The 22,070-nt window shown below is 41.7% G+C and overlaps 1 protein-coding gene across 1 annotated transcript in view; it reads left to right on the top strand.

Moving 5' to 3' along the window:
• Positions 1 to 22,070, top strand: part of LPAR1 (lysophosphatidic acid receptor 1) — a 74,480-nt gene that overhangs the window by 3,374 nt on the left and 49,036 nt on the right. The window contains exon 2 of the mRNA XM_008629168.2: positions 21,837 to 22,004. Coding sequence (XP_008627390.1) covers positions 21,945 to 22,004 — 60 coding nt within the window. The 5' untranslated portion in view covers positions 21,837 to 21,944. The remainder of the gene's footprint in view (positions 1 to 21,836; positions 22,005 to 22,070) is intronic.

Genomic DNA, 22,070 nt, shown 5'->3' with positions numbered 1-22,070 from the left:
CAAACCTGATTTGCAAAATCTTGCTAATTGTTTGGCTGAAGGTTGCACTCTAGGATCAATTTTCATTTTTTAATGACTGGTGTCTTTAATTGTTGAAAGTACTGTTTCTATTTGTGCAACATTGAGCACCAGAAGAGAAGAGAGCCTATGTGGTGGTGCTGGTTTAGATAGTGTATGTGTGTCCTCATGTCACATGGCAACTCCATGATCATGGCATTTCCCTTACAAGCTCTTGACAAAGAACTTTTGAGATGGTTAAGGTTTTGTATTTCTCTACAGAGGAACAATAGCCTTGCTTGGACTAGTGCAAAGTGTCCAGAATTTCCTGATAGGCACAAACTACAGGAGTAGTTTGTTGACCACACTTTTTTCAGTCCTGTACCTACTTCGTACTGGATCTGGCTGCTTCTTGACCCAAATATTGTAGGCAGTTAGTGCACATAAAGAGGGGAACACTGGTGTATTTACCCCAGAAGTAAAGAAGTGTTTCTCCTGAAAATGAAAGTGAATCTTCTCCCTTTGCTTCTGGCAGGCAAAACCAGCCACAGACTTGGGTGGCTGCTGTGGTGCAAGGAGTCTGGGTAAGGCGTGCCTGCCCCTTCCAGCAGCTCAGCTGGAGAGGGGGAACCACATCCCTCCTCCTCAAGCCACTCCCAGGATGAATAGCCTGGACAGGGTTCTGGGCTGGGATGTGTGGAGAGTGTTTTGCTTTCCAAATGCCTTGAAGATTTGTGCCAGTGGACTTGGTAACGGATAACGGCCTGGCTGCTGGTCCTTCTGGGGAAACAGGAGCAAAGTGTTGTGCCTTGCTGTTTCCCACTCCTACGTTACAGCGTGGTCTGCTGCTGAAATGCTGGTAGGTGGTGTGGATCAGTGGCACAAGAAATGCCTTCAGTTGCAAAAGTGGGGAGGCTGGATCTCTTTTAGAAGGAAGCATATTTTGGGAGTACAGATACTGTATTGCTCAGAATTTTGTGCCAACTGAATTATCTTTATTTTAGACTTCTTTAACTTGAGATGCATTGGAAATTTTTTTTTTTTTTTTTTGGCTTCCATGTGGTGTACTCTAGATAAAATTTGGAGCTACTTTCATTTTCTTTTTAAAAATACAAAGGTGATAAATATGAGAGCGCAACACTATCTTTCTGCTTTTGCTTCTCACTGTGACTAAGAAGCAAACGCCTCCTGAAGTGGATTTTTGAAACTGCTGAAAAAAGTGCCAGTGAGTTTGATAGTCATATGCAATAAGCTTCAGTTCAGTGCCCTCATGTTGCCATATTACAGACCATTCTGGCTTTTCTGTAGGAATTTACATGCCACAGTGACCTTCAGAGTACTATGGATTTCACTGGCACTTTATGCAGTCCATCCATTTCTTTGCCAGCTAGAAAATGTGTTGCATATTGCAGTGCTTGCAGGAGCAAGCAGAAAAGCATTGGATTGACATCAAAGGCAAGATCTTTCTGTACAGAATTCTTGAGATTGTAAGAGTGGTAAAAATCTGGCAAAAGAAATGCATATTGTTTTCCATTGTAAGCCCCTTTCCCTCCCCTCTCTCCCTATCTTTTAGGGTGTGTATGTCAGATACGAAATGGTGTTGGTACATTATTTACGGGAGAGAAGTTTTTCTTAGAAGTTCTTCGGCCATTTGAGGATGACTGTTTTCACCCTGGATGGAAAAATATAGCTATAGTAGTATCCCTTTTTATTAAGAAGAAGTTAGCTGCAGCTTAAACCAAAAAAAAATAAATGTTGGATGAGTATTGAATGTTTACTGCATAGAGAAATTTGTATCTTCTTTGAGTAAGTGGGTGATTATTTAACAGCAGTGAGCTGAACATGAACTCCAGCAAAGACTTACTGGAATCCAGGGAGTCAAGGGAGATGCTGTACAGGTCACACCCATTTTTTTAGGTGGTTATACTTCAGGTTGGTTTTTGTAGGAAAGGAGAAAGACTGATAAACTCTCAGTAGGAAATACCTCGTAGCTTTCAAGTGCGGCAAGTGTTGTTTTGTCTGCTGCAAAAGAGTATTGATAAAGGGTCTGTAGCTGCTGGATTTCACTAAATGTTTAGTCTTTGATAGTGCAGTCTGCTTTTGACCTGTTGTGGTTGTCAGGCCTGCTGGACAGTGTCCTGAAGCCTTGAGCTGCTGCTGGAGAGAGAGCAAGGGAACTGGGGTGGCATTGCATAGCTGCAATATGTGAAGGGCGGTGTGCCTCCTTGAGCCAGGATGTGGGTGTCCACAGCCAGGATGCTGGTGCAGAAGAAAGCCCAAGTTTGTTTGCTGCTCAATTCTGAATCACCTTTGCTGGTGTCAAGTGAGGCGGAAGGGCTGAAGGGGGATGGAAGGGTCTGGGGATGCCAGCAGTGCAACAGTCACTGTCCCTGCAGCTCACAGCACAGAAGCCCGGTGGGTGGTGAGCACCCCTACTCTCCTGCTGCTTTGGAGCAAGGGGAAGCAGATTGTCAGAGTGGCACCAGCTGCAGCTCTACCCGTTGGCTGGCTGGTGGCAGGACACCTCAGAGGAGGAAGGCAGGTTAGTACCTCGAGCCAATGGCAGTGTCAGGAGAAGGTCACCTTGCCCTTAGGCATTGCCTTGCACTGGGAGGGACAGTGGTCAGTATTTTTTTGGTTTGTGTGCCTGCGTTAGGTGCTTACTGAGTTTCTTGGTGGGATCTGTTTTCTTGTGGTTACTGTGTTTTTTACAATCTCTTATTGCAACAGTGGTGTCACTTCTTGGGTCCTAGAGCTTTCAGGGTTTTTTTGTGTTACTAACCATTTTCACAGTTACTTGTAACCGAATATGAAGTAGCAAAGGCCGGCAGTGTCTATGCGTGCCTGATGTTCTATCCAGACGCATCTGAGCTCTTTCATTGATACTCCAGCTAATGGAATAAACTGTTCACTTTTGTGCATAATTCAGTTGTTGTTTCCATGCCTATTGTGAGAGGTGTGTTTTCAGTGATTGTGCGTAGAGACTGGATCAGTAGTTTTACAAGATATATACAGTTCTCTTAGGAGTTGCAGTGGAAAGTGTTGCTTTCATGTGGTAGTGAAGCTGTAATGTGGGACATAAAGTGGAAATTTGGCTACCTTGCCTCAGGTTGTGCTTGTAGAATAAAACATTTCTATAGTTGCATCCTTGCTTTGAACGTATGAAACTAATTATTGAAGTAAAAAAGCATTTGGAAAGTTGGTAGGGGAGTGTTAGATAGACCAGCATAGATTCAGACTGATGATGATAAGTTTGTCAATCCCAAAGGAGAGCAAAGCACAGTAAGGTCTATATTAATGCTGTGTTGCATGTCCTGACTATTACACTTGGAAGGTGTCTTTGCGAATGTGTACACAGCCCTGCTGAAGTGTTGTATGTCGTATTAGCAGATTATCAGTACAGGATGATAACTTGAATGTTCCCTGTATCCATCTGAGAATGTCTCCAGACATTTCTGTCTTGTCAGGATGAGCCAGCCAAGCTAGTAAGAGCATGTTGTCCTATATGCCACAGTAACACTAGGATGTACTAGGAGTAGTGTTTGAACATGTGTTAACCATCCATGTAATCATTAGATTTGGGAGAGGAGCAAAGCCTGGGCTTTCAGTGAAGAGTTCATTGGGGTTTTCAGCTGTTTCTATCCACGTGTCTCCCTGTTTGTTGCTACATTCCCGCAGACACAAGTCCAGTGCATCAATAGGTCATTGCCCCTTCATTCCTCTTGTCAAGGAAATGGAATTCACTAATTGTTTTCCTGAGATGCTGCAGTGGGACAAACAACTTGAGGGAAATGAATGTGTGGATAGGTACCCAGCATTCAAAGAGTGTCATCTTGAGTGTGACTCGAAAGATACAATTATAAATGTTTGTCAAGTCTATTGGTCTTTCTGTCTTTCCTTTTCCTTGCTGTCCCTCCCACAATGTGTCATACATGGAGAGCAATTCTGTGGAAATGAGCTAGGTATCTTTGAGCTGCCCTGGGCATGGTTTCTGCACAGGGCTTTGTGAGCTGTCCCAGTGTGGTTAGCAACAAATCAGTATGATTTTTGCTCCTCCTAAAGCTTTTGATGGAACTACTGAAAACTTTACCTCAAAGCAGTGTATTTCCCTGTACAGAAGCCTTGCAAACAAAAGACTTTTCTGAATTAGTGTTTGCTCCCCTAGTCTTTTTGCTTCTTGTTTACAGCAGTTACAGTGTCCTATTTCAAATAGCCCATGCTAGTGGGACTGGAAACTGACTGAGGCTTCAGGGTATTCTGTAATCAGAACCATCCTGGCATTCAGTGAATAGACTGAAAATAGGTCTCTAGAATTATTTCAATTTTGCAAACAGTTGATAGGAATAGCATAGGTTAGTGCCTGCTTCTCCACGAAGTACAGTGTGTTTCTGTTTCCTGCCCTGGATTGCTTAAGTTTCACATGCAAAAGCATCCTAGGAGGTTCAGCCTAGAGGAAAAAAATCAGGGGGAGATGTGCAAGCTGATGAAAACCTGATGACAGGAGGGAATTACATGATTGTAGAACACATAAATGCCTTAAAAATAATATGCCTGAGCAAACACTTATGCCATGATCCTGCATATTTCCGTCCTCAACATCTCCTCCACAAAGTCTCTTGCAGTCAGTTGCCCAGATTTTAATGACAAAGTTCTGTTTGAGAGACTTGTTTACAGCTTTATCAGTTCTTCTTTCTAAATTGTTCCTAAAATGCTATGAAGAGTCTGTGAAGGGACCTTTGGTATAATTTTTGTGCAAAAGCAGTTACTTTTTCTCTCAAAAGAGTGGCACAAAACTTCAGGAACAGCTTTGGCAATGAAGCCACACCCTGCTCCTTCGTGCTTCGTTATTGCCAGGCATGTGAGAAAGAAGGGGTAGAAAATACTGGCTTTTCTTGAAGCTCCCAAGATGAGGTGACATTTCTTGGTTGGTAGGAAACCCAACTGTGCCCTCGCCGTGCATCTGCGTCCTACAATTGTGCCAGAAGTCATTCTGTGTTCTGTATATCCCTCTGGCTGTTCCTCTTGTGGTTTGATTAACTTTCCCCCCAAGACCCTGCAAGTGTAATCTCCTGCTTGTATAAGCTGTGTCTCCACTAGAGGGGGACGCCAGTATAGCTGTAGTGGGAAGCTCTGAGGATTTGGTAAGTTGTGGTGCTTTACTCTTCCTTCTGGCCTGGCAGTGTTGCCCGTTGGGTTGAGTATTCTTGGAAGAAGGTTGCTGCAAGACTGAAGGCAGCAGCTGACCAAGTAATAGGCTTTGGGTTTTTCCAAAACACTGTCAGTTCTGCCAGCATGCCATAGTGTATTGTTTCTAGGAATGACGGAATGGGTTGGGTTGTAAGGAACCTTAAGAAACATCTAGGTCCCAAGCCCCGACCACATACAGGAACACCTTCCACTAGACCAGGCTGGCTGAAGCGCTGTGCAGCATAACCTCAATACAGTTCCAGGGATGGGGCATCCACAGCCTCTCTGGGCAACCTGTTCCACCACCCTCACAGTAAAGAATTTATTCCTAATACCTAATCAAAATATACCCTCTTTCTGGGTCAATTACCCCCTGCAATATCACTACGTACCCTTGTAAAAAGTCCCTTCCCAACCTTTTTATAGCCCCTCTTTAGGTACTGGAAGGTGCTATAAAGTCTTCCCAGTACCTTCTCTTCTCGAGGCTGAATAACCCCAATTCTCTCAGCCTGTCTTCGTAGGGGAGAGAGGTGCTTCAGCCCTCTGATCATTTCTGTGGCCCTCTCTGAACTTGCTTGTTCTTCTCTTCAGAGGTCCAGAGCTGGACGCAATACTCCAGGTGGGATCTCCTGAGAGTGGAGTAGAGGGGGAGTGTAAGGTTGGCTGATGCAAGAGAGGCTGCTCAGTAGTGGGAGGCTGAAAATCAGACCCAACATGCCTAAGTGGGCTGTGTCAGGGATGAGAGTAACTGTGCATGGGCCTCAAGCTTTGGTGTCATGGACACCACTGGTGTGTGCAATTGTGGGATGCCTAAAAAATCTGGTTTGTGGGTGGATTTCAGTACATTCTCCTTTTGTGGCCTGGATCCCTTGAACTTCTTAGTTTATTTGTGCAGTCACAAAAAAAGTCTTAGTGGTTCCCAAGTAATGCTTTATGGCTTATGCTTTTGTTGCAAACTGTCTGAAGGAGGCTTTGAAGTGTGTATGTATTTAATGTTTGTACCCATGCTAATGTGCACCGAGTTCCAACGGAAGAGCTGAAGGCAAACTACTAGCTAGTTTTTATTCTCTTTTTTCTTTAAGAATAGTCCACTGATATTCAGTTGTACTTTTGTCCATTATGACTGTTTTTTCACCTTTCTTACTCTTTAAAAGAGGTGCAAAAGGAGTTTAGCTAAAAAGTGGTGAGACAGACTAGATAGTGCTTGAACGCTAACCTGTCATCGTATGTGTTAGAACACAGGTTTTTTTGGTTTTGTTCTGTTTTTACATCAACTCCATTCTGCCTTCTGGCTTTCTGTTTTCCACTTGAATTTGTGGCATCTCCCAAATATTCTGATTGAAATATTTGTTGTTTCTGCTGGGCATTGTGTATATTGAGAACCTAGTCAGAGAAGCTGAATAATCACTGAAGTATGGTGTGAATTTACAACAGCCTACTTAATTCATGTGACCTCTTGTATGCTCTAAGAGCCTGTCTGCTAAACACAACTCAGAGTTAATCCAAGTCAATTCTTAAATTGAGTTAGTCAAGCTGTGAGCTAATCCTCTGTATTTACCTGCTTGTTCAGATAGGCAGCAGCCTAAGTTGCTTTAGACTTCACTTGATAATTGAAAGGGGAAGGGTCAGAGGGAGAGGCGATGAAATCTTGGTGTTCTCTTCATACCTCTCCTTTAAGGGCATATTTCAGTAGTGCTTTGCATTTATAAGTCTTGAATTCATAGAATGATCAGCATAAGCTACCCGAGGCCAAAACCCAGTACTCTGCTGCAGTTCTCTGCATATCTGACAGCTGCTGCTGCTCCCAGGGTATTTTGGGGAGTGTGTTACATCCTGATCATCCATAAAAACAGTTCCACAGAAAGTCCAACTGGTTGAGTTGGCATACTGTAGACAGCAGGGAGCATGGGGCAGACTGTGAGGACAAGGAAACCCAGTTGACCTCTGCCAAGAAACTAGTAACCAGCCCCAATTTTACAGCTGGGATTCACAAATTCTGGGTGTATTGTTCTGAGCACACCAGAGATTTGCATGATGGACAAGAAGTAAATCCCTTTCATTCATCAACATCAGGATTTTTGTTGTCTTGAGCTACTGGGTTTCCTCCCCCTCCATCTTGACAAGATCAAAGGTAAGATCTTATTTCTGGGTCACTGCTGTCCATCAGATAAGTTTGTTTGTGGCCTTGGGAAAGAGCAGTGACATGAGAATAGGGAATTTAAATCCTGTCATTAAGATAATTCTTTCTTATTGTTAATTCTAGGTTCTTTCAAACTTCATTCAGATTAACTATGCAAAGTACAGCACTGCGGAAAGTGTCTGGAGAACAGTCAGTTGAACCAATGCAGATGTTGCATAAATATTCCTGAAGAAGCATGACTGTTATTTCTGGTTTGAGCGGTTGATAAATAGTTCCTGTGTCTGCACTGATGGTGGCCTGAACCACCTTAAGATATTGCCTGGCAGTCTTTTAATGTATTTTCAGGAGTAGGGGGAATAGCTGGCAAATTTCTATTTCGGATAAACTAAATTAAACTGCTGTTTGTGCATCACTGGTCATGGTGCATGTAGATCTGTATTGAAGTGGTGCCTTTGTAATTTGGGGTTTGGCAGGCTTAATTGTGAACTTCCTTGGCTTCAGCATTTCCAGATTATTGTATTTTGTGGTGGTTTATTCTGCCTGAAGATTGAACATCTGTTTTGTGGATGTGGGGGAAAAGGAAGTACTCACTTTAAGGCTGGCCCCTCTCAAAGCTGCTTAGAGAATTGTGACATTTTGTTATCATCCAGATGATTTTTTTATCTAGCAAAAGGATATTGCCTGAATGTTTAAATACAAACTTGTTTCAGAAGAGTGCCAGCCTATTACTACTTCTGAGTTTTAAACAAAAGGTGGAGTTTACTAATGGAGTCTCTGTTGATGATCTATGGAAGTGTTGAATTGTATCACTTGTTATTTCTTCTTAGAAACAAATGTTAAAAGTCTTTTTGTAAGTTGTTGAGAAGATCAAGTTCTTGTTACTTTTTCTGCTGGGGAGTGATAGTTGGAGAAAAGCATTCTGATTTTGTATATAGTGCTTCATGCCTTGATACAATCATAATCATACAATGGCCTCGAAGCGACCTTAGAGATCATCTAGTTCCAGGCCCCCTGCATGGACAGGGGTACCCTTCCCTAGACCAGGTTGCTCAAAGCCCCATCCAACCTGACCTTAAACACTTCCAGGAATGGGGCATTCACACCTTCCCTGGGCAACCTGTTCCACTGTCTTACCACCCTCACAGTAAAGGATTTCTTCCTAATACATAACTTAAATCTACTCTCTGTCAGTTTGAATCCATTCTCCTTCCTTCTGTCTCTACATGATCTTTTAAAAAGTCCTTCTCTGTCTCTCTTGACAGCTCCCTTCAGGTATTGATAGGCTGTAATTTGGTCACCCTTCAGCCTCCTCTTTTCCAGGCTGAACAATCCCAAATCTCTCAGGCTTTTCTTGTAGGAGAGATGCTCCATCCCTCTAAACATCTTGGTGGCCTCTTCTGGACTCACTCCAAGAGGTCCATGTCCTTCCTGTGCTGGGACCCTGGAGCTGGATACAACAGCACCACTCAGCTTGGTGTCCTCTGCAAATTTGCTGAGGATGCACTCTATCCTTGTAGCTGTGTCATTAATAAAGTTGATACAAAGGTGTTTGCCCACTGTTACCTTTTTTAATTATATTGATTAGTACACAAAATAGTCATGACGATATATTAAGAGCTAAATTCTGTCTATTACCCTTGCAATTCTAGTATTCAGAATCATTTTAATTAGCAGCTCCTTGCTCTGTCACTCTTTCTCTTTTTTTTTTTTTTTTAATAGCAGAGAGAGAGACAGAAGAGGACAAAAGCATGCACCATATTTGCTTCTTTTATACACACATGTGCACACAATGCTGGCAGCAGTTAGTAATGCATCTTAAATGATGAACTATCCATGGTTACTTTGAACTTTTCTGCCTCTTAGTTTACTGCTTCAAATTTCATGTCTGTCAGTAAAAATAAACAATTTTAAAAGAGTTTCAGAAACTGCTTTGAAATTACTTCTTTTAGAAGGATTTGGTACTATGGAAGTCAGTATGATGGAAGTGTATATTTTGAAAATATATTCATATGACAGCAGCTTCATTGTGGTTGTGCTATGAGAGACCATCCATGTTGTAGCGACTTGTTTACATAAGCCTGAGCAAATTGGCATTATTCTCCTGGAACTGGTGTCTAGCTGTATTTTTCCTCTTTATTTTCTTGTGATTCTAGAAGTTTAAAGCAGTGAGATAATGTTGAAATTAGATGATTGCATGAATTATTACTCTAGAGTCTTCCTAGTTCATCTTGCTTTTACTTGAACTGCAGAAATTAAAAATTCACTTTCAGGGATATCTTGCTGCTCCAGTACACATCAATTAAAAAAACATTGTGAAGCTGCTGCTGCAGTTGTTTCTTGAAGATGGTGCTGTGGCTAGCAGAGATGTTTTAAAGCAATTTTTGTGTGTCTGTATTTTTTGTGTGGTTGTTTTATGCTGACCTGATCATTGTGTTGAAGAAGCTCCTAATACATCCAGAGACATCCATCTACCAGCCAGCAATCCCTTGCATTAAGGCAGATGCTCACTCTTTTCCCCCAGAGAGTGGGAAGAGGTTCTCCAGCCTTGATGAGTGGCAAAGGAATGGTCATCTCTAAGAAATTCTTAATAAGCAAGCACTAATGGAAGTCATTAGGAGAAGCTAGATAATGACTGAAATAATTCTAGAGGTGCTGGATAGTAATGGGGAGGCAAACTGATGTGTTGGCTTTAAAAGGCAAACTGCAGGAAAGTGAGAAAACTGAGGAAGCCATGCAGAATTTTTTTGAGTTTTCAGACAAAGCTCAGCTTTTCAAAGAAGTCGGAGGCTTCAAGAGAAGATGAGGTATCATTCTGGGTTTAAAAAACAGCAAGAAAATGCTCCCCAAGAGATGGGTGTGGAATAGATACAATATGGAAATAATCAGGAAAGGAGGTTTAGCAAGTGAGAGAATTGCACTGGATGGTGCAAACTGACCTAGGTCAGGGAAGTATAGAAGGGATTCTGAAAAAGGACAACTACATAAAATAAGTGGAGGTTTTGTCTGACTGCAAATGAGCTTTCAAGTGCCTCAATGTGTAGCAGAGAAAGAGGTATCCTGTGTTTAACAAAGGAAAGGAGTATGATTTGGTTTTGGGGAGCACAGTCATGACACTTTTAGCAAAAGAAGTTGAGATGTTAATAGAAAATTACGAGTGTGTTTCTCTTTTTTCTTTATTTGGGTAAATTTCCTTTCATCAGTATGCAGAGAAACATGGTGTGCTGGCTGCATCCCTTGTGGATTAGCCTGCTGCTGATGTGAGTCCAGTTTGTATCATAATTGACATGATGTAGGGTGAATGTGTTCATGATTTCACATGTTATAATGCCAAATACTATGGGTTTGTTCTTTCAAAGTATAAAATGTGACATCTTCTTCTCCCTCCAGAAACCCCAAACAACAAAATACACAATTCCAAGATAAAAACAATCCCTGAAAGAATGAACAACTTGTAATTTTGGGAATAATCTACTCATTTAAGGTCTTCTGGAGGTCCCTTCAGGGGCTGAACCTCAGAGTAGGTAAAGGAGACATTTGTAGTTTAGTTACAGACTCTTGAACTGTCTGTCATTTGGTGGAACCCAGTGCATGACTGTGGTCAGTTTGCTTTTGCCATCCTCAGAAGGAGTATGAGGCATGGTTAGAGGCAAATTAGAGTGGCATGTGGAAAAGATTTCCCTGCAAGATAAAGGCTTGAGGATATTATACTATCTACTGGTTTGTTTATTTTCACTGAAAATCTCTGAAGAGAGGTTTTTGTCTTTTTATACAGTCAGATTGATGATCTGCTTTTATTTGGGGATGTGTGCAGGGTCTCTAACCTTGCCCTGGTGGGATGACTTGGAAGGTATCTCTGCTGAGCCATGTTCTTTGTGACAGCAGATAATTTCTCTGAGAGAGTGCAACTGCATCATGATATTATTTAATTGTTGTAAATTAATTCAGTGCATGCTAAATAATTAAGGTGACAGATCATCTCCCTAGTCTCACAGTGGGGAAAGAGGGCAGTTTAACAAAACACTCTCTCTGCAGAGTTTGTGAAACTATTTAGCTTGGTTAAGGAGGCTCTACCTGGGGCATCTTTGCTGAACTTCCAGGCTGTATTCTGTCATGGGAAGCCTTAGCAGCAGTCTTGTAGTGGTCGTATTGTCGAGGCCAGAACAATGATCTTCCCCAGATTAGCCACAGAGCTCCTATTCAAAAAGGTTTGACTGACGTAATTTTTTTTTTTTCTTGTTTGAAGCACAGACTGCACTGTGAATGCAAATGACTTAGATTTGAGATCCTTGTGTTGTGGAAGAGTCCTACTGAATGTAAAGGCAGTTTTTAAAATTTACATAGAAATAAATTTCTAGCCTGAGATCACTACTGAAATCTTCATCTTTTTTCCTCACATAAAAAAAGCTAAGAGCTGTACTGTGAAAGTAAAGACTGAGGTAGTGGAAACTGGAAGTCTCTTTTAGCCTCAGGAAGTTGCAAACTTCTCTGCAGCAGCTTTTAAAAAGTCTTTGAGATGTACAGGTGTGAGTTGGTGGAAGGCAGAAGGAAAGGTAGGAAAGACGAGTTTATTTATGTTTACTTTTTTTCTCATTAGTAATACGTTTTGAGACTTCTGCATTTTAATTTGATCTTTAGTGTGCTCCCATGTTGGTTTGGTTTGGGTTTTTTTGTCAGATGCTTTTCAGGTGCCTGGGCATCTTGGGATTTAATTTTCCAAGGTGTTGTCTGTTACTTTGTTTTGATTTGCTTAAATAAAATCTGAGTGCTCTGGTTGATGATTTCAGTAAAGCAATCTGCAAGCTGATACACATCTAAACATGCTGCCATCCTGCTTTTAATGCTGTTAGTGGCTAAAGAGGTGGTTGTAATTAATATTAAGCCAAATGTATGTTTTGGCTGACAAATCGCAATCAAAGCAGGCATCATACCAATGCAAAAGTAGATGTATTACTTACATGGAACCGTAGCAGTAATAAAATCTCTGACTCTTTGTTATATCTTTGTAAGACTGTATCACTTCCAAGACAATTGTGTAGGAGACTGTTGTTCTGAAGGGGCAGCAATGGTGTAGGCATTACCTGTTTCAACATGTTCAGTTGTTGGGTTTGATCTGAACTTGGGAGATTTTTGTCCTGTTCTTCTGGTTGTTGAAGTCCTGAGTGCTCAGATTGCTGAAAACAAAGAAAAAAATCCCATGAAAGCACACACAAAAAAAAAAACAACTGAGAAAAGCCAGAAAACATGTTATGTGCATGGGATAAAAGGAGGGTGTTTTTCAACAACCAGAAGAGGATAATGCCATTTTTGTGATCTGATCTGCTGGGGTGTCTGTGCTGTTTTTGCCTGGTCTCCCCTGAGATTTTGAGGTGGGTCAGGCAGCATGCTGGAGATCAAATGGCAGGTAGTGGTGGCACTTGCTCCACTGGTCTTGCTGGAGGCTGTTCTCCTGTTCTCTCTCAGTGCCTAGGCAGAAGGCTGTCTCTGCTGGCCTCACTGACAACCTTCTGTAATCCGTCCCTGTCACACAGAACATCCTGTGAAAGCAGCTCTGGTAGTGCTTCTGCAGCTCTGCTACAAAATCTTGTTGTGCTGCATACACAACAAGAAAAGTTGTCAGGTGAGTGAGGTCAGGAGAGAGGGTTTAGTACCAACCGGTTCTGGGTTTTGGGCCAACCAGCTCAACTGGCTTTTGTAGTTCCCAGTTCGTTTATTATTGATAAGTCATTTTTTGGTGACAGTGAAACATTTAAAACATTGTGTTACTCTTCTTGTTGCAGGTCTCCCTCCCTCTCCTTCCCTCCCTTCTGAGCCTTAATGATATGTTTTTTAGCCAGTTTCTGTGTTGTTCATTTATTGTGTCAGGTTGGGAAATGATCCTTTTTAATAATTGCTCTGGATATGTTTGTGCTCAAACAGTGCAATGCTTCATCAACAGTGGGAGTTCTGTGAGCAGAAGCAGCCTGCATAGAAATTGATGTCATTGGATTAACATTCTCAGTCTGTGAAATAAAAATTCTGATCTCTTAAACAATATCTGCAAAGAATTGACATTTAATGTCAAAGTGGATTAACCATTGACAACTGCAAAGAAATTACTAGGTCCATAGGGGATTCCTCCACAGGGACAGGGATTTGATGGAAAAATGTTTCTGGATATAAATTGATTTCCAGTTGTGGTTTGGGCAAATACATGTGCTGTGTTTTGGGGATGAGGTATTACTTATATAAGCATCTTTTACTCTGTGTAGTTATTGCTTGTGTTGGTGTAAGATTTTTTGACCCTATATAGCATGCTAGTCCACCAGCAGCATGAAAAATTCACTTTATTTTCTGTGAGGATCTCAGTTTCTTCTGCAGAAGTGAATGAATAAGGTCAATTTTGTTGTACCTTCAGTCTGTCCTTGATCTTTCTTCTTAAAATTAAATATCTGGCCAATTTCTTAGAGCTGGTTGTAACTTTGTTACTTTTGTAACTTTTGTCGCTCTTGATACTGGGAAAGGGCAGAATCAAGTATGTTTTACTCTGGGTTTTGGTTTTGGTTTGGTTTTATTTCAATATTAACAAGGTAGAGATTTCCTATTGTTGTTTCTGAACCTCTTCATACGTTAGCAAATTCCATTCTATTTTCCTAGACAGTGAAGTTAGACTCAAGAAATGTCTGGCTTTACTGGCAGGGACTGTTTCCAGGAGGGTTGATGGTGCAGCCAGCACAGGAAACATGGTGAGCTTGTCCATTGTTTTTAGCACTCCCCTTCCAGACTTCCATGACCCCTCAGTAATACTTCACAAATCCGTTTTCACAGTGAATTTGTTCATTCTTATGAAGAGCTTCCAAATGGGTGAGCAGCTATAGCTCTGTAGTTCTTTAAAGCAGTCTGGCTAGTGATTAGAAACAGCAGACAGGAAGGCTTTGGTGGTGGAGATGTTTGTAGAACTGGTCTTCCTGGGAGCAATGGAGGGTAGTGTTGCATGTGCTGCAAGAACAGGTGTAACTTGTGTGTTTTGTTGGTAGTTGGTCTGAAGGTGTGCTGAATAGTTGCATTTACCACTGCTGAACGTATTTAATCAATGCCATAAACTAGATCTAGTAGTATTCCAATACTTATTGCCATGGTAATAGTGGACATGATGACACTCTTTATCCTGCTTTCTGGAGAGGGGTGTCAGGTGATAGAGCCTGGCTGATACCAACCAATGTGCAGAATTTGTATTGTAAAATGTGTGTATTCAAACACACGTGATCAGCAAAGTTTGACTGGGACAGTTAATTTTGTGCTAGCTTCCAAACTGTTAGTGCATGTGCTGAGGCAGGAGAAAGGGTAGTCTCTTTGCTGAGACATCAGAAACTTGATGGGGAGATGGTACAGAGTCTCATTAAGTGGAAAAAAATCAGTCACTGTTGTCAGAAGAACTTCAAGGCAAGAGTATAACAATGGGCCACACCATCTGTCTGGAAATCCCCTCTTTTATTTATTTTCTGCTTCTTTTGCCCAATACTGAATTGCAACTATTACCTTTTTGCAGCTCTTTTAAGTATTGAACAGAGTGCAGGAGGTTATCCTCATTTGCAGATACAACACCCCATGGAACAGAGAGAGGGCAGAATTAGGAGGAAATTGTAAAGATCATAACCACTTCCACTGAGGAACACAGTAAATGCAGGCAGCTCAGCTTGCAAACTGCACACACTGAGCTACCTGCATTAAATGTATTCCTCAAAACTTAAATTATTTTGGCTTGTCCTAATGCTTTGGTGATGCCCTGGTTTTTGATAAAGTAAAATCAAGGGAACTGCCCAGGAAATTCAGTTTTTAGGAGTAAAATGGCAAGATGGACTTCATCAGTTTCCAGTGGGTGTAATCAACAAAATAGCAGCTGTGTCCCCACCAACCAGCAAGAAGGAAATTCAGACTTTCCTACGCATTGTGGTTTTTTGGAGGTTCCATATTCCAGAGTAGAGTCAGATTGTAAGCCCTCTCTATCACATGACGTGGAAGAGGGGTGATTTCAAGTGGGATCCTGAACAACAAGAAGGTTTTGAGCAAATTAAACAGGAGATTGTTCATGCAGTAGCCCTTGGGCCAGTCAGGATAGGACAAGATGTAAGAAGTGTGCTCTACACCGCAGCCAGGGAGAATGGATCTTCCTGGAGTCTCTCACAAGAAGTACCTGGGAAGACTCAAGGACAACCCCTGGGGTTCTGAAGTTGGGGATACAAAGGATCCAAGACATGCTGCACGCAGTCTGGAAAAAAGTATCTGGCAGCTTAGGAAGGGAATCAATCTGCTTCAGAAGAGATACCGAAGTATGGCTCCTCCTGGCACCCCTACTGCCCAGTGCTGGGCTGAATGTTCAAAGGGGAAGTTCCTTCCACACTTCATGCCACTGATGCTACATGGAGTAAGTGGGTTGCGCTTGATCACAACGTGAGCTCAAATAGGAAATCGAAATCGCTACAAGTCATCATGCTCTGGCCCAAAGGCAAAAATTTCAGATTATCATCAGAAGAGGAGGAGGAGGAGGTGGTGACGTCCTGAGGAGGCCCTACCACATAATCAGCTACCTGGAAATGAGAAGCTATACTCTCTCTTTACTGATAGTTTGTGCCATATCGTAGGGATATGTCAAAAATGAAAAGCTGCTGTATGGAGTCCTATATTACAAGTTGCAAAACTGTTGAGGGAAAAGTTGGATCAAGTCAGGTTGCAGAGCTTAAAGCTGTCCATCTGGCTTTGGATATCGCTAAATGAGAGAAATGGCCAGTGTGCTACCCTTTACACTGACTTGTGGATGGTGGCAAATGCTGTGTGGGGTTGGGTGGAACAGTGGAAAAAGGCCAGTTGGCAGCACAGAGGGAAACCCATCTGGACTTCCGAATTGTAGCACGACATCTCTGCCTGAGTAGAGGAGGTGGTGGTAAAAATATGTCTTGTAGATTCACAGGCATCCAAGAGTCAGGCTTGTGAAGAACATTGCAACAGCAGACAGGTGGATGAACTGCCAAGGTTAAAGTGTCTTGGGTGGATCTGGACTGGCAACAGGAATTATTTCTGGCTCAGTGGGCCCATGATGCCTCTGATCATCAGAAAAGAGATGCAACACTCAGATGGGCTCATGATCTAGGTGTGGATTTAACCATGGACAGTATCTCCCAGGTGATCCATGACTGTGAGACATGCGCTGCGATCAAGCAGGCCAAGAGGGTGAAGCCTCTGTGGTATGGTGGGTGATGGTCCAAATACAAATATGGGGAGGCCTGGCAGATTGATTACATCACACTGCCTCAAACACGCCAAGGCAAGCGCTGTGTGCTCACGATGGTAGAAGCCACCACAGGATGGTTGAAGACCTACCCTGTGCCTCATGCTACTGCCCGGAACACCATCCTGGGCCTGGAAAAGCAAGTCCTTTGGAGGCATGGTACCCCTGAGAGAATCGAGTCTGACAATGGGACTCATTTCAAAAACAGACACCTGGCCCAGAGAGCATGGGATTAAGTGGGTGTATCATAGTCCCTATCGTGCCCCAGTCTCTGCAAAAATTGAACAGTGCACTGAACTGCTAAAAACTACATTGAAAGCAATGGGTGTGGGACCTTCAAACATTGGGATCTACATTTAGTGAAGGCCACTGGTTCGTTAACACTAGAGGCACTACCAATTGAGCTGGCCCTGCCCAGTCAAAACCTCCACGTACTGTAGAAGAGGATAAAGTTCTTGTGGCACATAAGAGAAGTGTGTAAGGGAAGACAGTTTAGGTTAGTGCTGCCTCAAGAAAAGGCAAACCCATCCATGGGATTTTATTTTGTTCAAGGACCTGAGTGTACTTGGTGGGTAATGCAGAGGGATGGGGGAACATGGTGTGTACCTCAAGATTTGAGTTTTGGGTGGGAACAGTCTGTAATGTTGAATTATATAGTATTGGTTGCTCAATGACGCTGCCGCTATATGCCGTAACTACCATGGGCAATGATTATGGATGCTCCAGATACACCAGTTGTGAGATCCTCATAGATCCTACAGTCATGGACTAAATGACACAACAGACATCTTGGAGGGACAGCCACTGACTATGGAAATGATACTGTGTTTGTGTATACTTATATATGTATGTATGTAAAGTTGCAAAGTGTAGGATCTGGGCATGATGCAGATGGCATAGAATAAGGGGTGTAAAGTGCTTGGTTTTTGGCCAAGACAGACTTAATTTCCTCACAGTAGTTGTGAGGGGTCAGAGCTTGGAGCCTGTGGGCATGCCTAGGTGGTTGTTCTACCCCACGGACATCACCGCAGGGGGCTGGAAGTAAGGGTATCTTGCTTCCAAGAAAGAGTGAGGGGGTTTGCAGTCAGAAAAAAACCATATGGGCACAGAGGGTCTGTGCACAGTTCATTGTCTCAGGTGCAGCATGGCACCAGGTTGGTCTTTGAGCACTTTAGCATGTAAGTCACCCTCTTTTTGTATACTTACGTTATTAATTTTAATGTTGTTGCTGTTAACTGTTCATATTCTTATCTCATTGCTTTAAATTGTTCTTATCTCAATTTGGGACAGTAGGAAAACACCTCCATGAGTCCATAGTAGGTAACTAAAAGTTTGTGCTACCACTATCATTTTAACAAGTAGCAAAATGAAATGCTAGGCAGGACAAATCAATGCTGCTGCTCTTCCCTGGATGGCATTCGTTTTTATTTGTGATGGCAAGGCTGCCATGGTGGGATGATGCATTTATTTGTGAGTTGAACAAATTAATTGCGAGCAGGATTGTTTAGTGAAGGCTGCCAGAAGTGAGTGATGCCAAATGAATACTTTCAGATGCCAAAAATTCAGATGGGACATCTGGAAGTGTGTCATTTATGTGAGATCTTTTTCTTACTTTCTCACCTTTTTTACATGGTGTTCAAATGTTTTATTTTCTTTGATGAGTTTACAGGACCTATCCATCTGGGATCAATTAGTACTTTATACTGTAAGCTAAGTTTTTATTCACCAGTGCAGTAAGGGTAGCTTTGTTTAGCTAAATTGCACTTAACAGCTTCAAGGTCACAGTATCACCATCTTCAGAGTCATGTAATCCAGAAACTTGAAGTCTGTGAAGTCAAGACAAAGTGATACCAAAAGGCACTCTCATACAGATGCAGGAAACCAAAGCTGAAAGAAGGCAATAATGCAGGAGACCTGGAATTGTCTGACACAGGAGACAGCACAGGGTGTGAAAATCCAGTTTTCCATTCTGTCCCAGAACCTTAGTGGAGGGGAGCAATGTATATTTGTGGCCCCAGATGAGATACTCAGTGATGCAGAAGTCATTGGTACTGCTCTATTACTGCAAATTTGCAGATCACCAGTGCGCTGTTCAAGGAACTGGGGAGGAAAAAGGGTAATGACTTTAGTCACTGGGTTTTGTAATGGATTTTCCGAAAACAGCTCCTTCAAGAAGACGCTTGTAATGCACAATTGCATTTCTCCTAAGTACTCCAAGTAATGACAAGACTGCATGGTTCCTCTTTTCTGTTATATCAGACAGCTGATCCACAAAGCATGATGCTTAATCATGGCATATCAGAGAGCAGAATGTTTTATTTGGTGAGGATGCATTCCTTCACAGACAATCAGAAATTTTATCATTTTCATTTTATGAATTTTAGATCCTGATCCAACGTGTTTCCCCAGTTTGCAGTTCTCTAAATGTACTCAGTAAAGACAGCAGTGTCTATCAAGAGAAGAGTACATTAAGTGGTATTTGCCTGCACCACTGGCAGTTCCAGTCTTTGGGACATGTGAATCTGCTTCCAAATTTGGGGATTTTTTTCAATGCTCTGCAGTGTAGCAAGGTATCAAAATCTCATTAATAAGAAGCTACTCCTGTGCTTTTGTTTTTCAGAATTTATTTTTAAAAAGAAATTACATTTCTTTTCATAATTCCTTTAGTGAAGTTAATTTGAGGATCCTGTTCCCTTTATTTGCAGTTCTTGAAAACACAGGGCTGCACCCTAAACTTACATAGGTATTAAGTTAGGAGCCACTTTTATTTGCTTAAATGGAGTCTGCCTGTTCCAGCACTGCTGTGAAATCACAGTCCCCTCTTGTATTTTTTTATTGCTGAAGATGATGAGGCAGGTGGGGAGTGGGGGGAGAGTTCTTTTGTACAGGCTGACCCTTTTTTTGGCTAGAATGCTTTTATGAGCCTAACCATTTGGCAGAAAGTGTTTATCGTTGTGTATGTCGTAATCAGAAGGTTGGAATGAAAGCTGTTTGCATAAGAGCTTTCCTTTTCCCTAGCCAAATTGAGACATCAGTGAAATACAAGCAATGAAAATATAGGTGTAGAAGGGGAAACAAGAAATGATCATAGGCTTAGGAAATTTTTACCACTTCATGTAGAAAAATGACTACAGGCATATTTCTTCTCTCAACTGCATTAAACACTCATTGGATTTTATGGGTTAAGCTTTTTCTGGCATTTGTGTTCTACTTGAAGTACACAGAGCTAGCTAAAGGCTAAACAGACTTCAGATTTTTTTTTCTTAGTTTTTCGGGTTTTTTCTTCTTTATGATGCTCCCTAGTAAAAATGTTTGTTTTCTCTCCTTTTTGTTTGACAGACAGGATTCTAAGCATACCTCTGGTTTTGGTTTAGACAGTATTCCTTAAAGGCAGCTTCAACTGTAATTTTTTCTCCACCTTCATTATCCAAAAATGGCAGCATTTCAGGATTAAGAGAAAAGATTTTAAAATAAACTAGCAATGACCTGTTGTAAAGTAGGTGCAGTGAAACTGCTGCTTTTAAGCATGCTATGAGATGAACAGAAAAAAAGTCTTCTGAGATGTTATTTAAGTTACAACTGCAACAGCTCACAAGACAGTAAAGATATGCTGGTTGAGGATTTTCAGGCTGTTGATAGAGTTCTACTGAAAATCAAGTTGCAGAAGCTTCCCTAAGTCAGAATTCCAAGGTGATGCTATCTGTTCCCCCATCCATCCGTGGAAAAATTAGTGAATTTCAGAAAATTAGTTCAACTCTCATTTTTGGAAGGGAACGGGAAGCCCAAAGGTTTTCTTTGTTCTTTGACTTTGTGAAGGCTATCTTGGAGAGATGCTACGTCTCCATTTTCTGCCCTCCCCATGAGTATAGTAGTAGAAATTTGGAGGAGGGAGTGGAAAGAATGAATGGTTACTAGCAAGAACTGAGTAGGAAAGAATAGGGGTCACTGGAAAGCTATATAAAGATGGAAAAAGTGATCCTAGAGCTTGGAAGATGAGACAGCTACATGTGACGTAAGGCATGTGGGGATGTGTTGAAATGAGAAGCAGGCATTTCAAGATGATGCTTTTTAAGAAGGAGGAATAATTTCCACAGTGGCGTGCAAAGACTGAGTTTAAATTAACAAGACCAAAAAAAAAAGACATAACTGAATCAGAAAAGCATGTGAAGCATAACTTTCCTACAGCACTTATCTGTTCTTTCTTGGCTTGGTAAGTAAGTGTTGCCTGTGAAAAAATGAACTTGTGGCCAGGAAAGTTACTGGCATTGTCTGTGTAACTATAGCATGGCCTCAGTTTGAAAAATACCACCGAAGTTTGGAGTAATTTTTGGTGTGTTTATTCGATGCAGGTAACACTTTGTATGAGTAGATTTCTGCCATGACTTGCAGAATAGGAAGTGATAGATACAGAGAGCAATAGGTGTCTCTCAAAAATCCTTTCCATGGTGACTAATTTGTGGGTTGTGCTGTATATGTCTGGTCTGTCTAAGGGAAAAAAGCAGCCGTAGTCTTAGACTAGAATTTTTAAATGGGATTAATATCTTGGACATTTACAGGGGTTTCCCCCTCCACCTTTTTGTTTGTTTTCTTTGCACACAGGAGTAGAAAAAGAAAAAAGTAGAACATATCTGTGGAAGCTGGACTGACCTTGATAAACATGATAGCTGTGGAGATAACGTCATTCTATTGAATCAGCTGATTAAATTTTACAGTTCAGTATATTTAACATACTGCAAATTTGTGGCTACCTGGAAAGAAGGGTGTTATATTTTTAAGTCATAATGTATAAGGTGTTTTTCTTAACAAAGAAGAAAAGTTCATGTGATCACTGAACTGTAGAACAATAATTATTGAGAGAATAAATGTATTCCGGCAAGAAATTCTATGAGTATTAATTTGTGGGGGTTTTCTTTTTTCTTTTGTTGTGGGGGAAAAGGTCAACACAGTTCCAATGTTCTGTAGGTGACCATATTTTGTTGCAAATCTGGGAGCGGTCTGTGCATTAGCCTTCTTGCTGAATTCATTTTGTGTGATCCTAGTTTGTGTGGTGAAGTGAATTTTCTTCCTATTCTGGAACAAACTCCAGTATCCCCTTTGAAACTTCTGCAAATCTGTTGTGAGTGGTCATGTCAGCAAGTGGGGCTGTACAAACTCAGACTGGTTTTGCAGCAGCCCAGGGTCTTGTGTGTTGACTGCCCACCCAGTTCTCTTGTTATTCTCAACAGTTTGTTTTTTTTCCCTTCCTGTTAGGAATAAATATCAGTATGACTACAGTCTGAGGAAGGGCTTCTGTGTTCCTACAAGAGCTTGCTGGTGCAGAGGAACAGTGCAAGGACAGCAGGGACATTTTGAGCTACCATGGATATCCCCACCAATTTGGTGCCATCCTCCATGATGTCCCAACCTGAGGTGATTGAGGTGAGTAGACCACGATAAAACTCTAGCAGGTGAACTGATTAGACCTCTTTCTTATTTCCTCATTAA

Source organism: Corvus brachyrhynchos, unplaced genomic scaffold (genome assembly GCF_000691975.1).
Source record: "Corvus brachyrhynchos isolate BGI_N302 unplaced genomic scaffold, ASM69197v1 scaffold90, whole genome shotgun sequence".
Classification (NCBI taxonomy): domain Eukaryota; kingdom Metazoa; phylum Chordata; class Aves; order Passeriformes; family Corvidae; genus Corvus; species Corvus brachyrhynchos.
The sequence above is the reverse complement of the archived record's forward strand: the minus strand, read 5'-3'. Positions and strand labels throughout refer to the sequence as shown.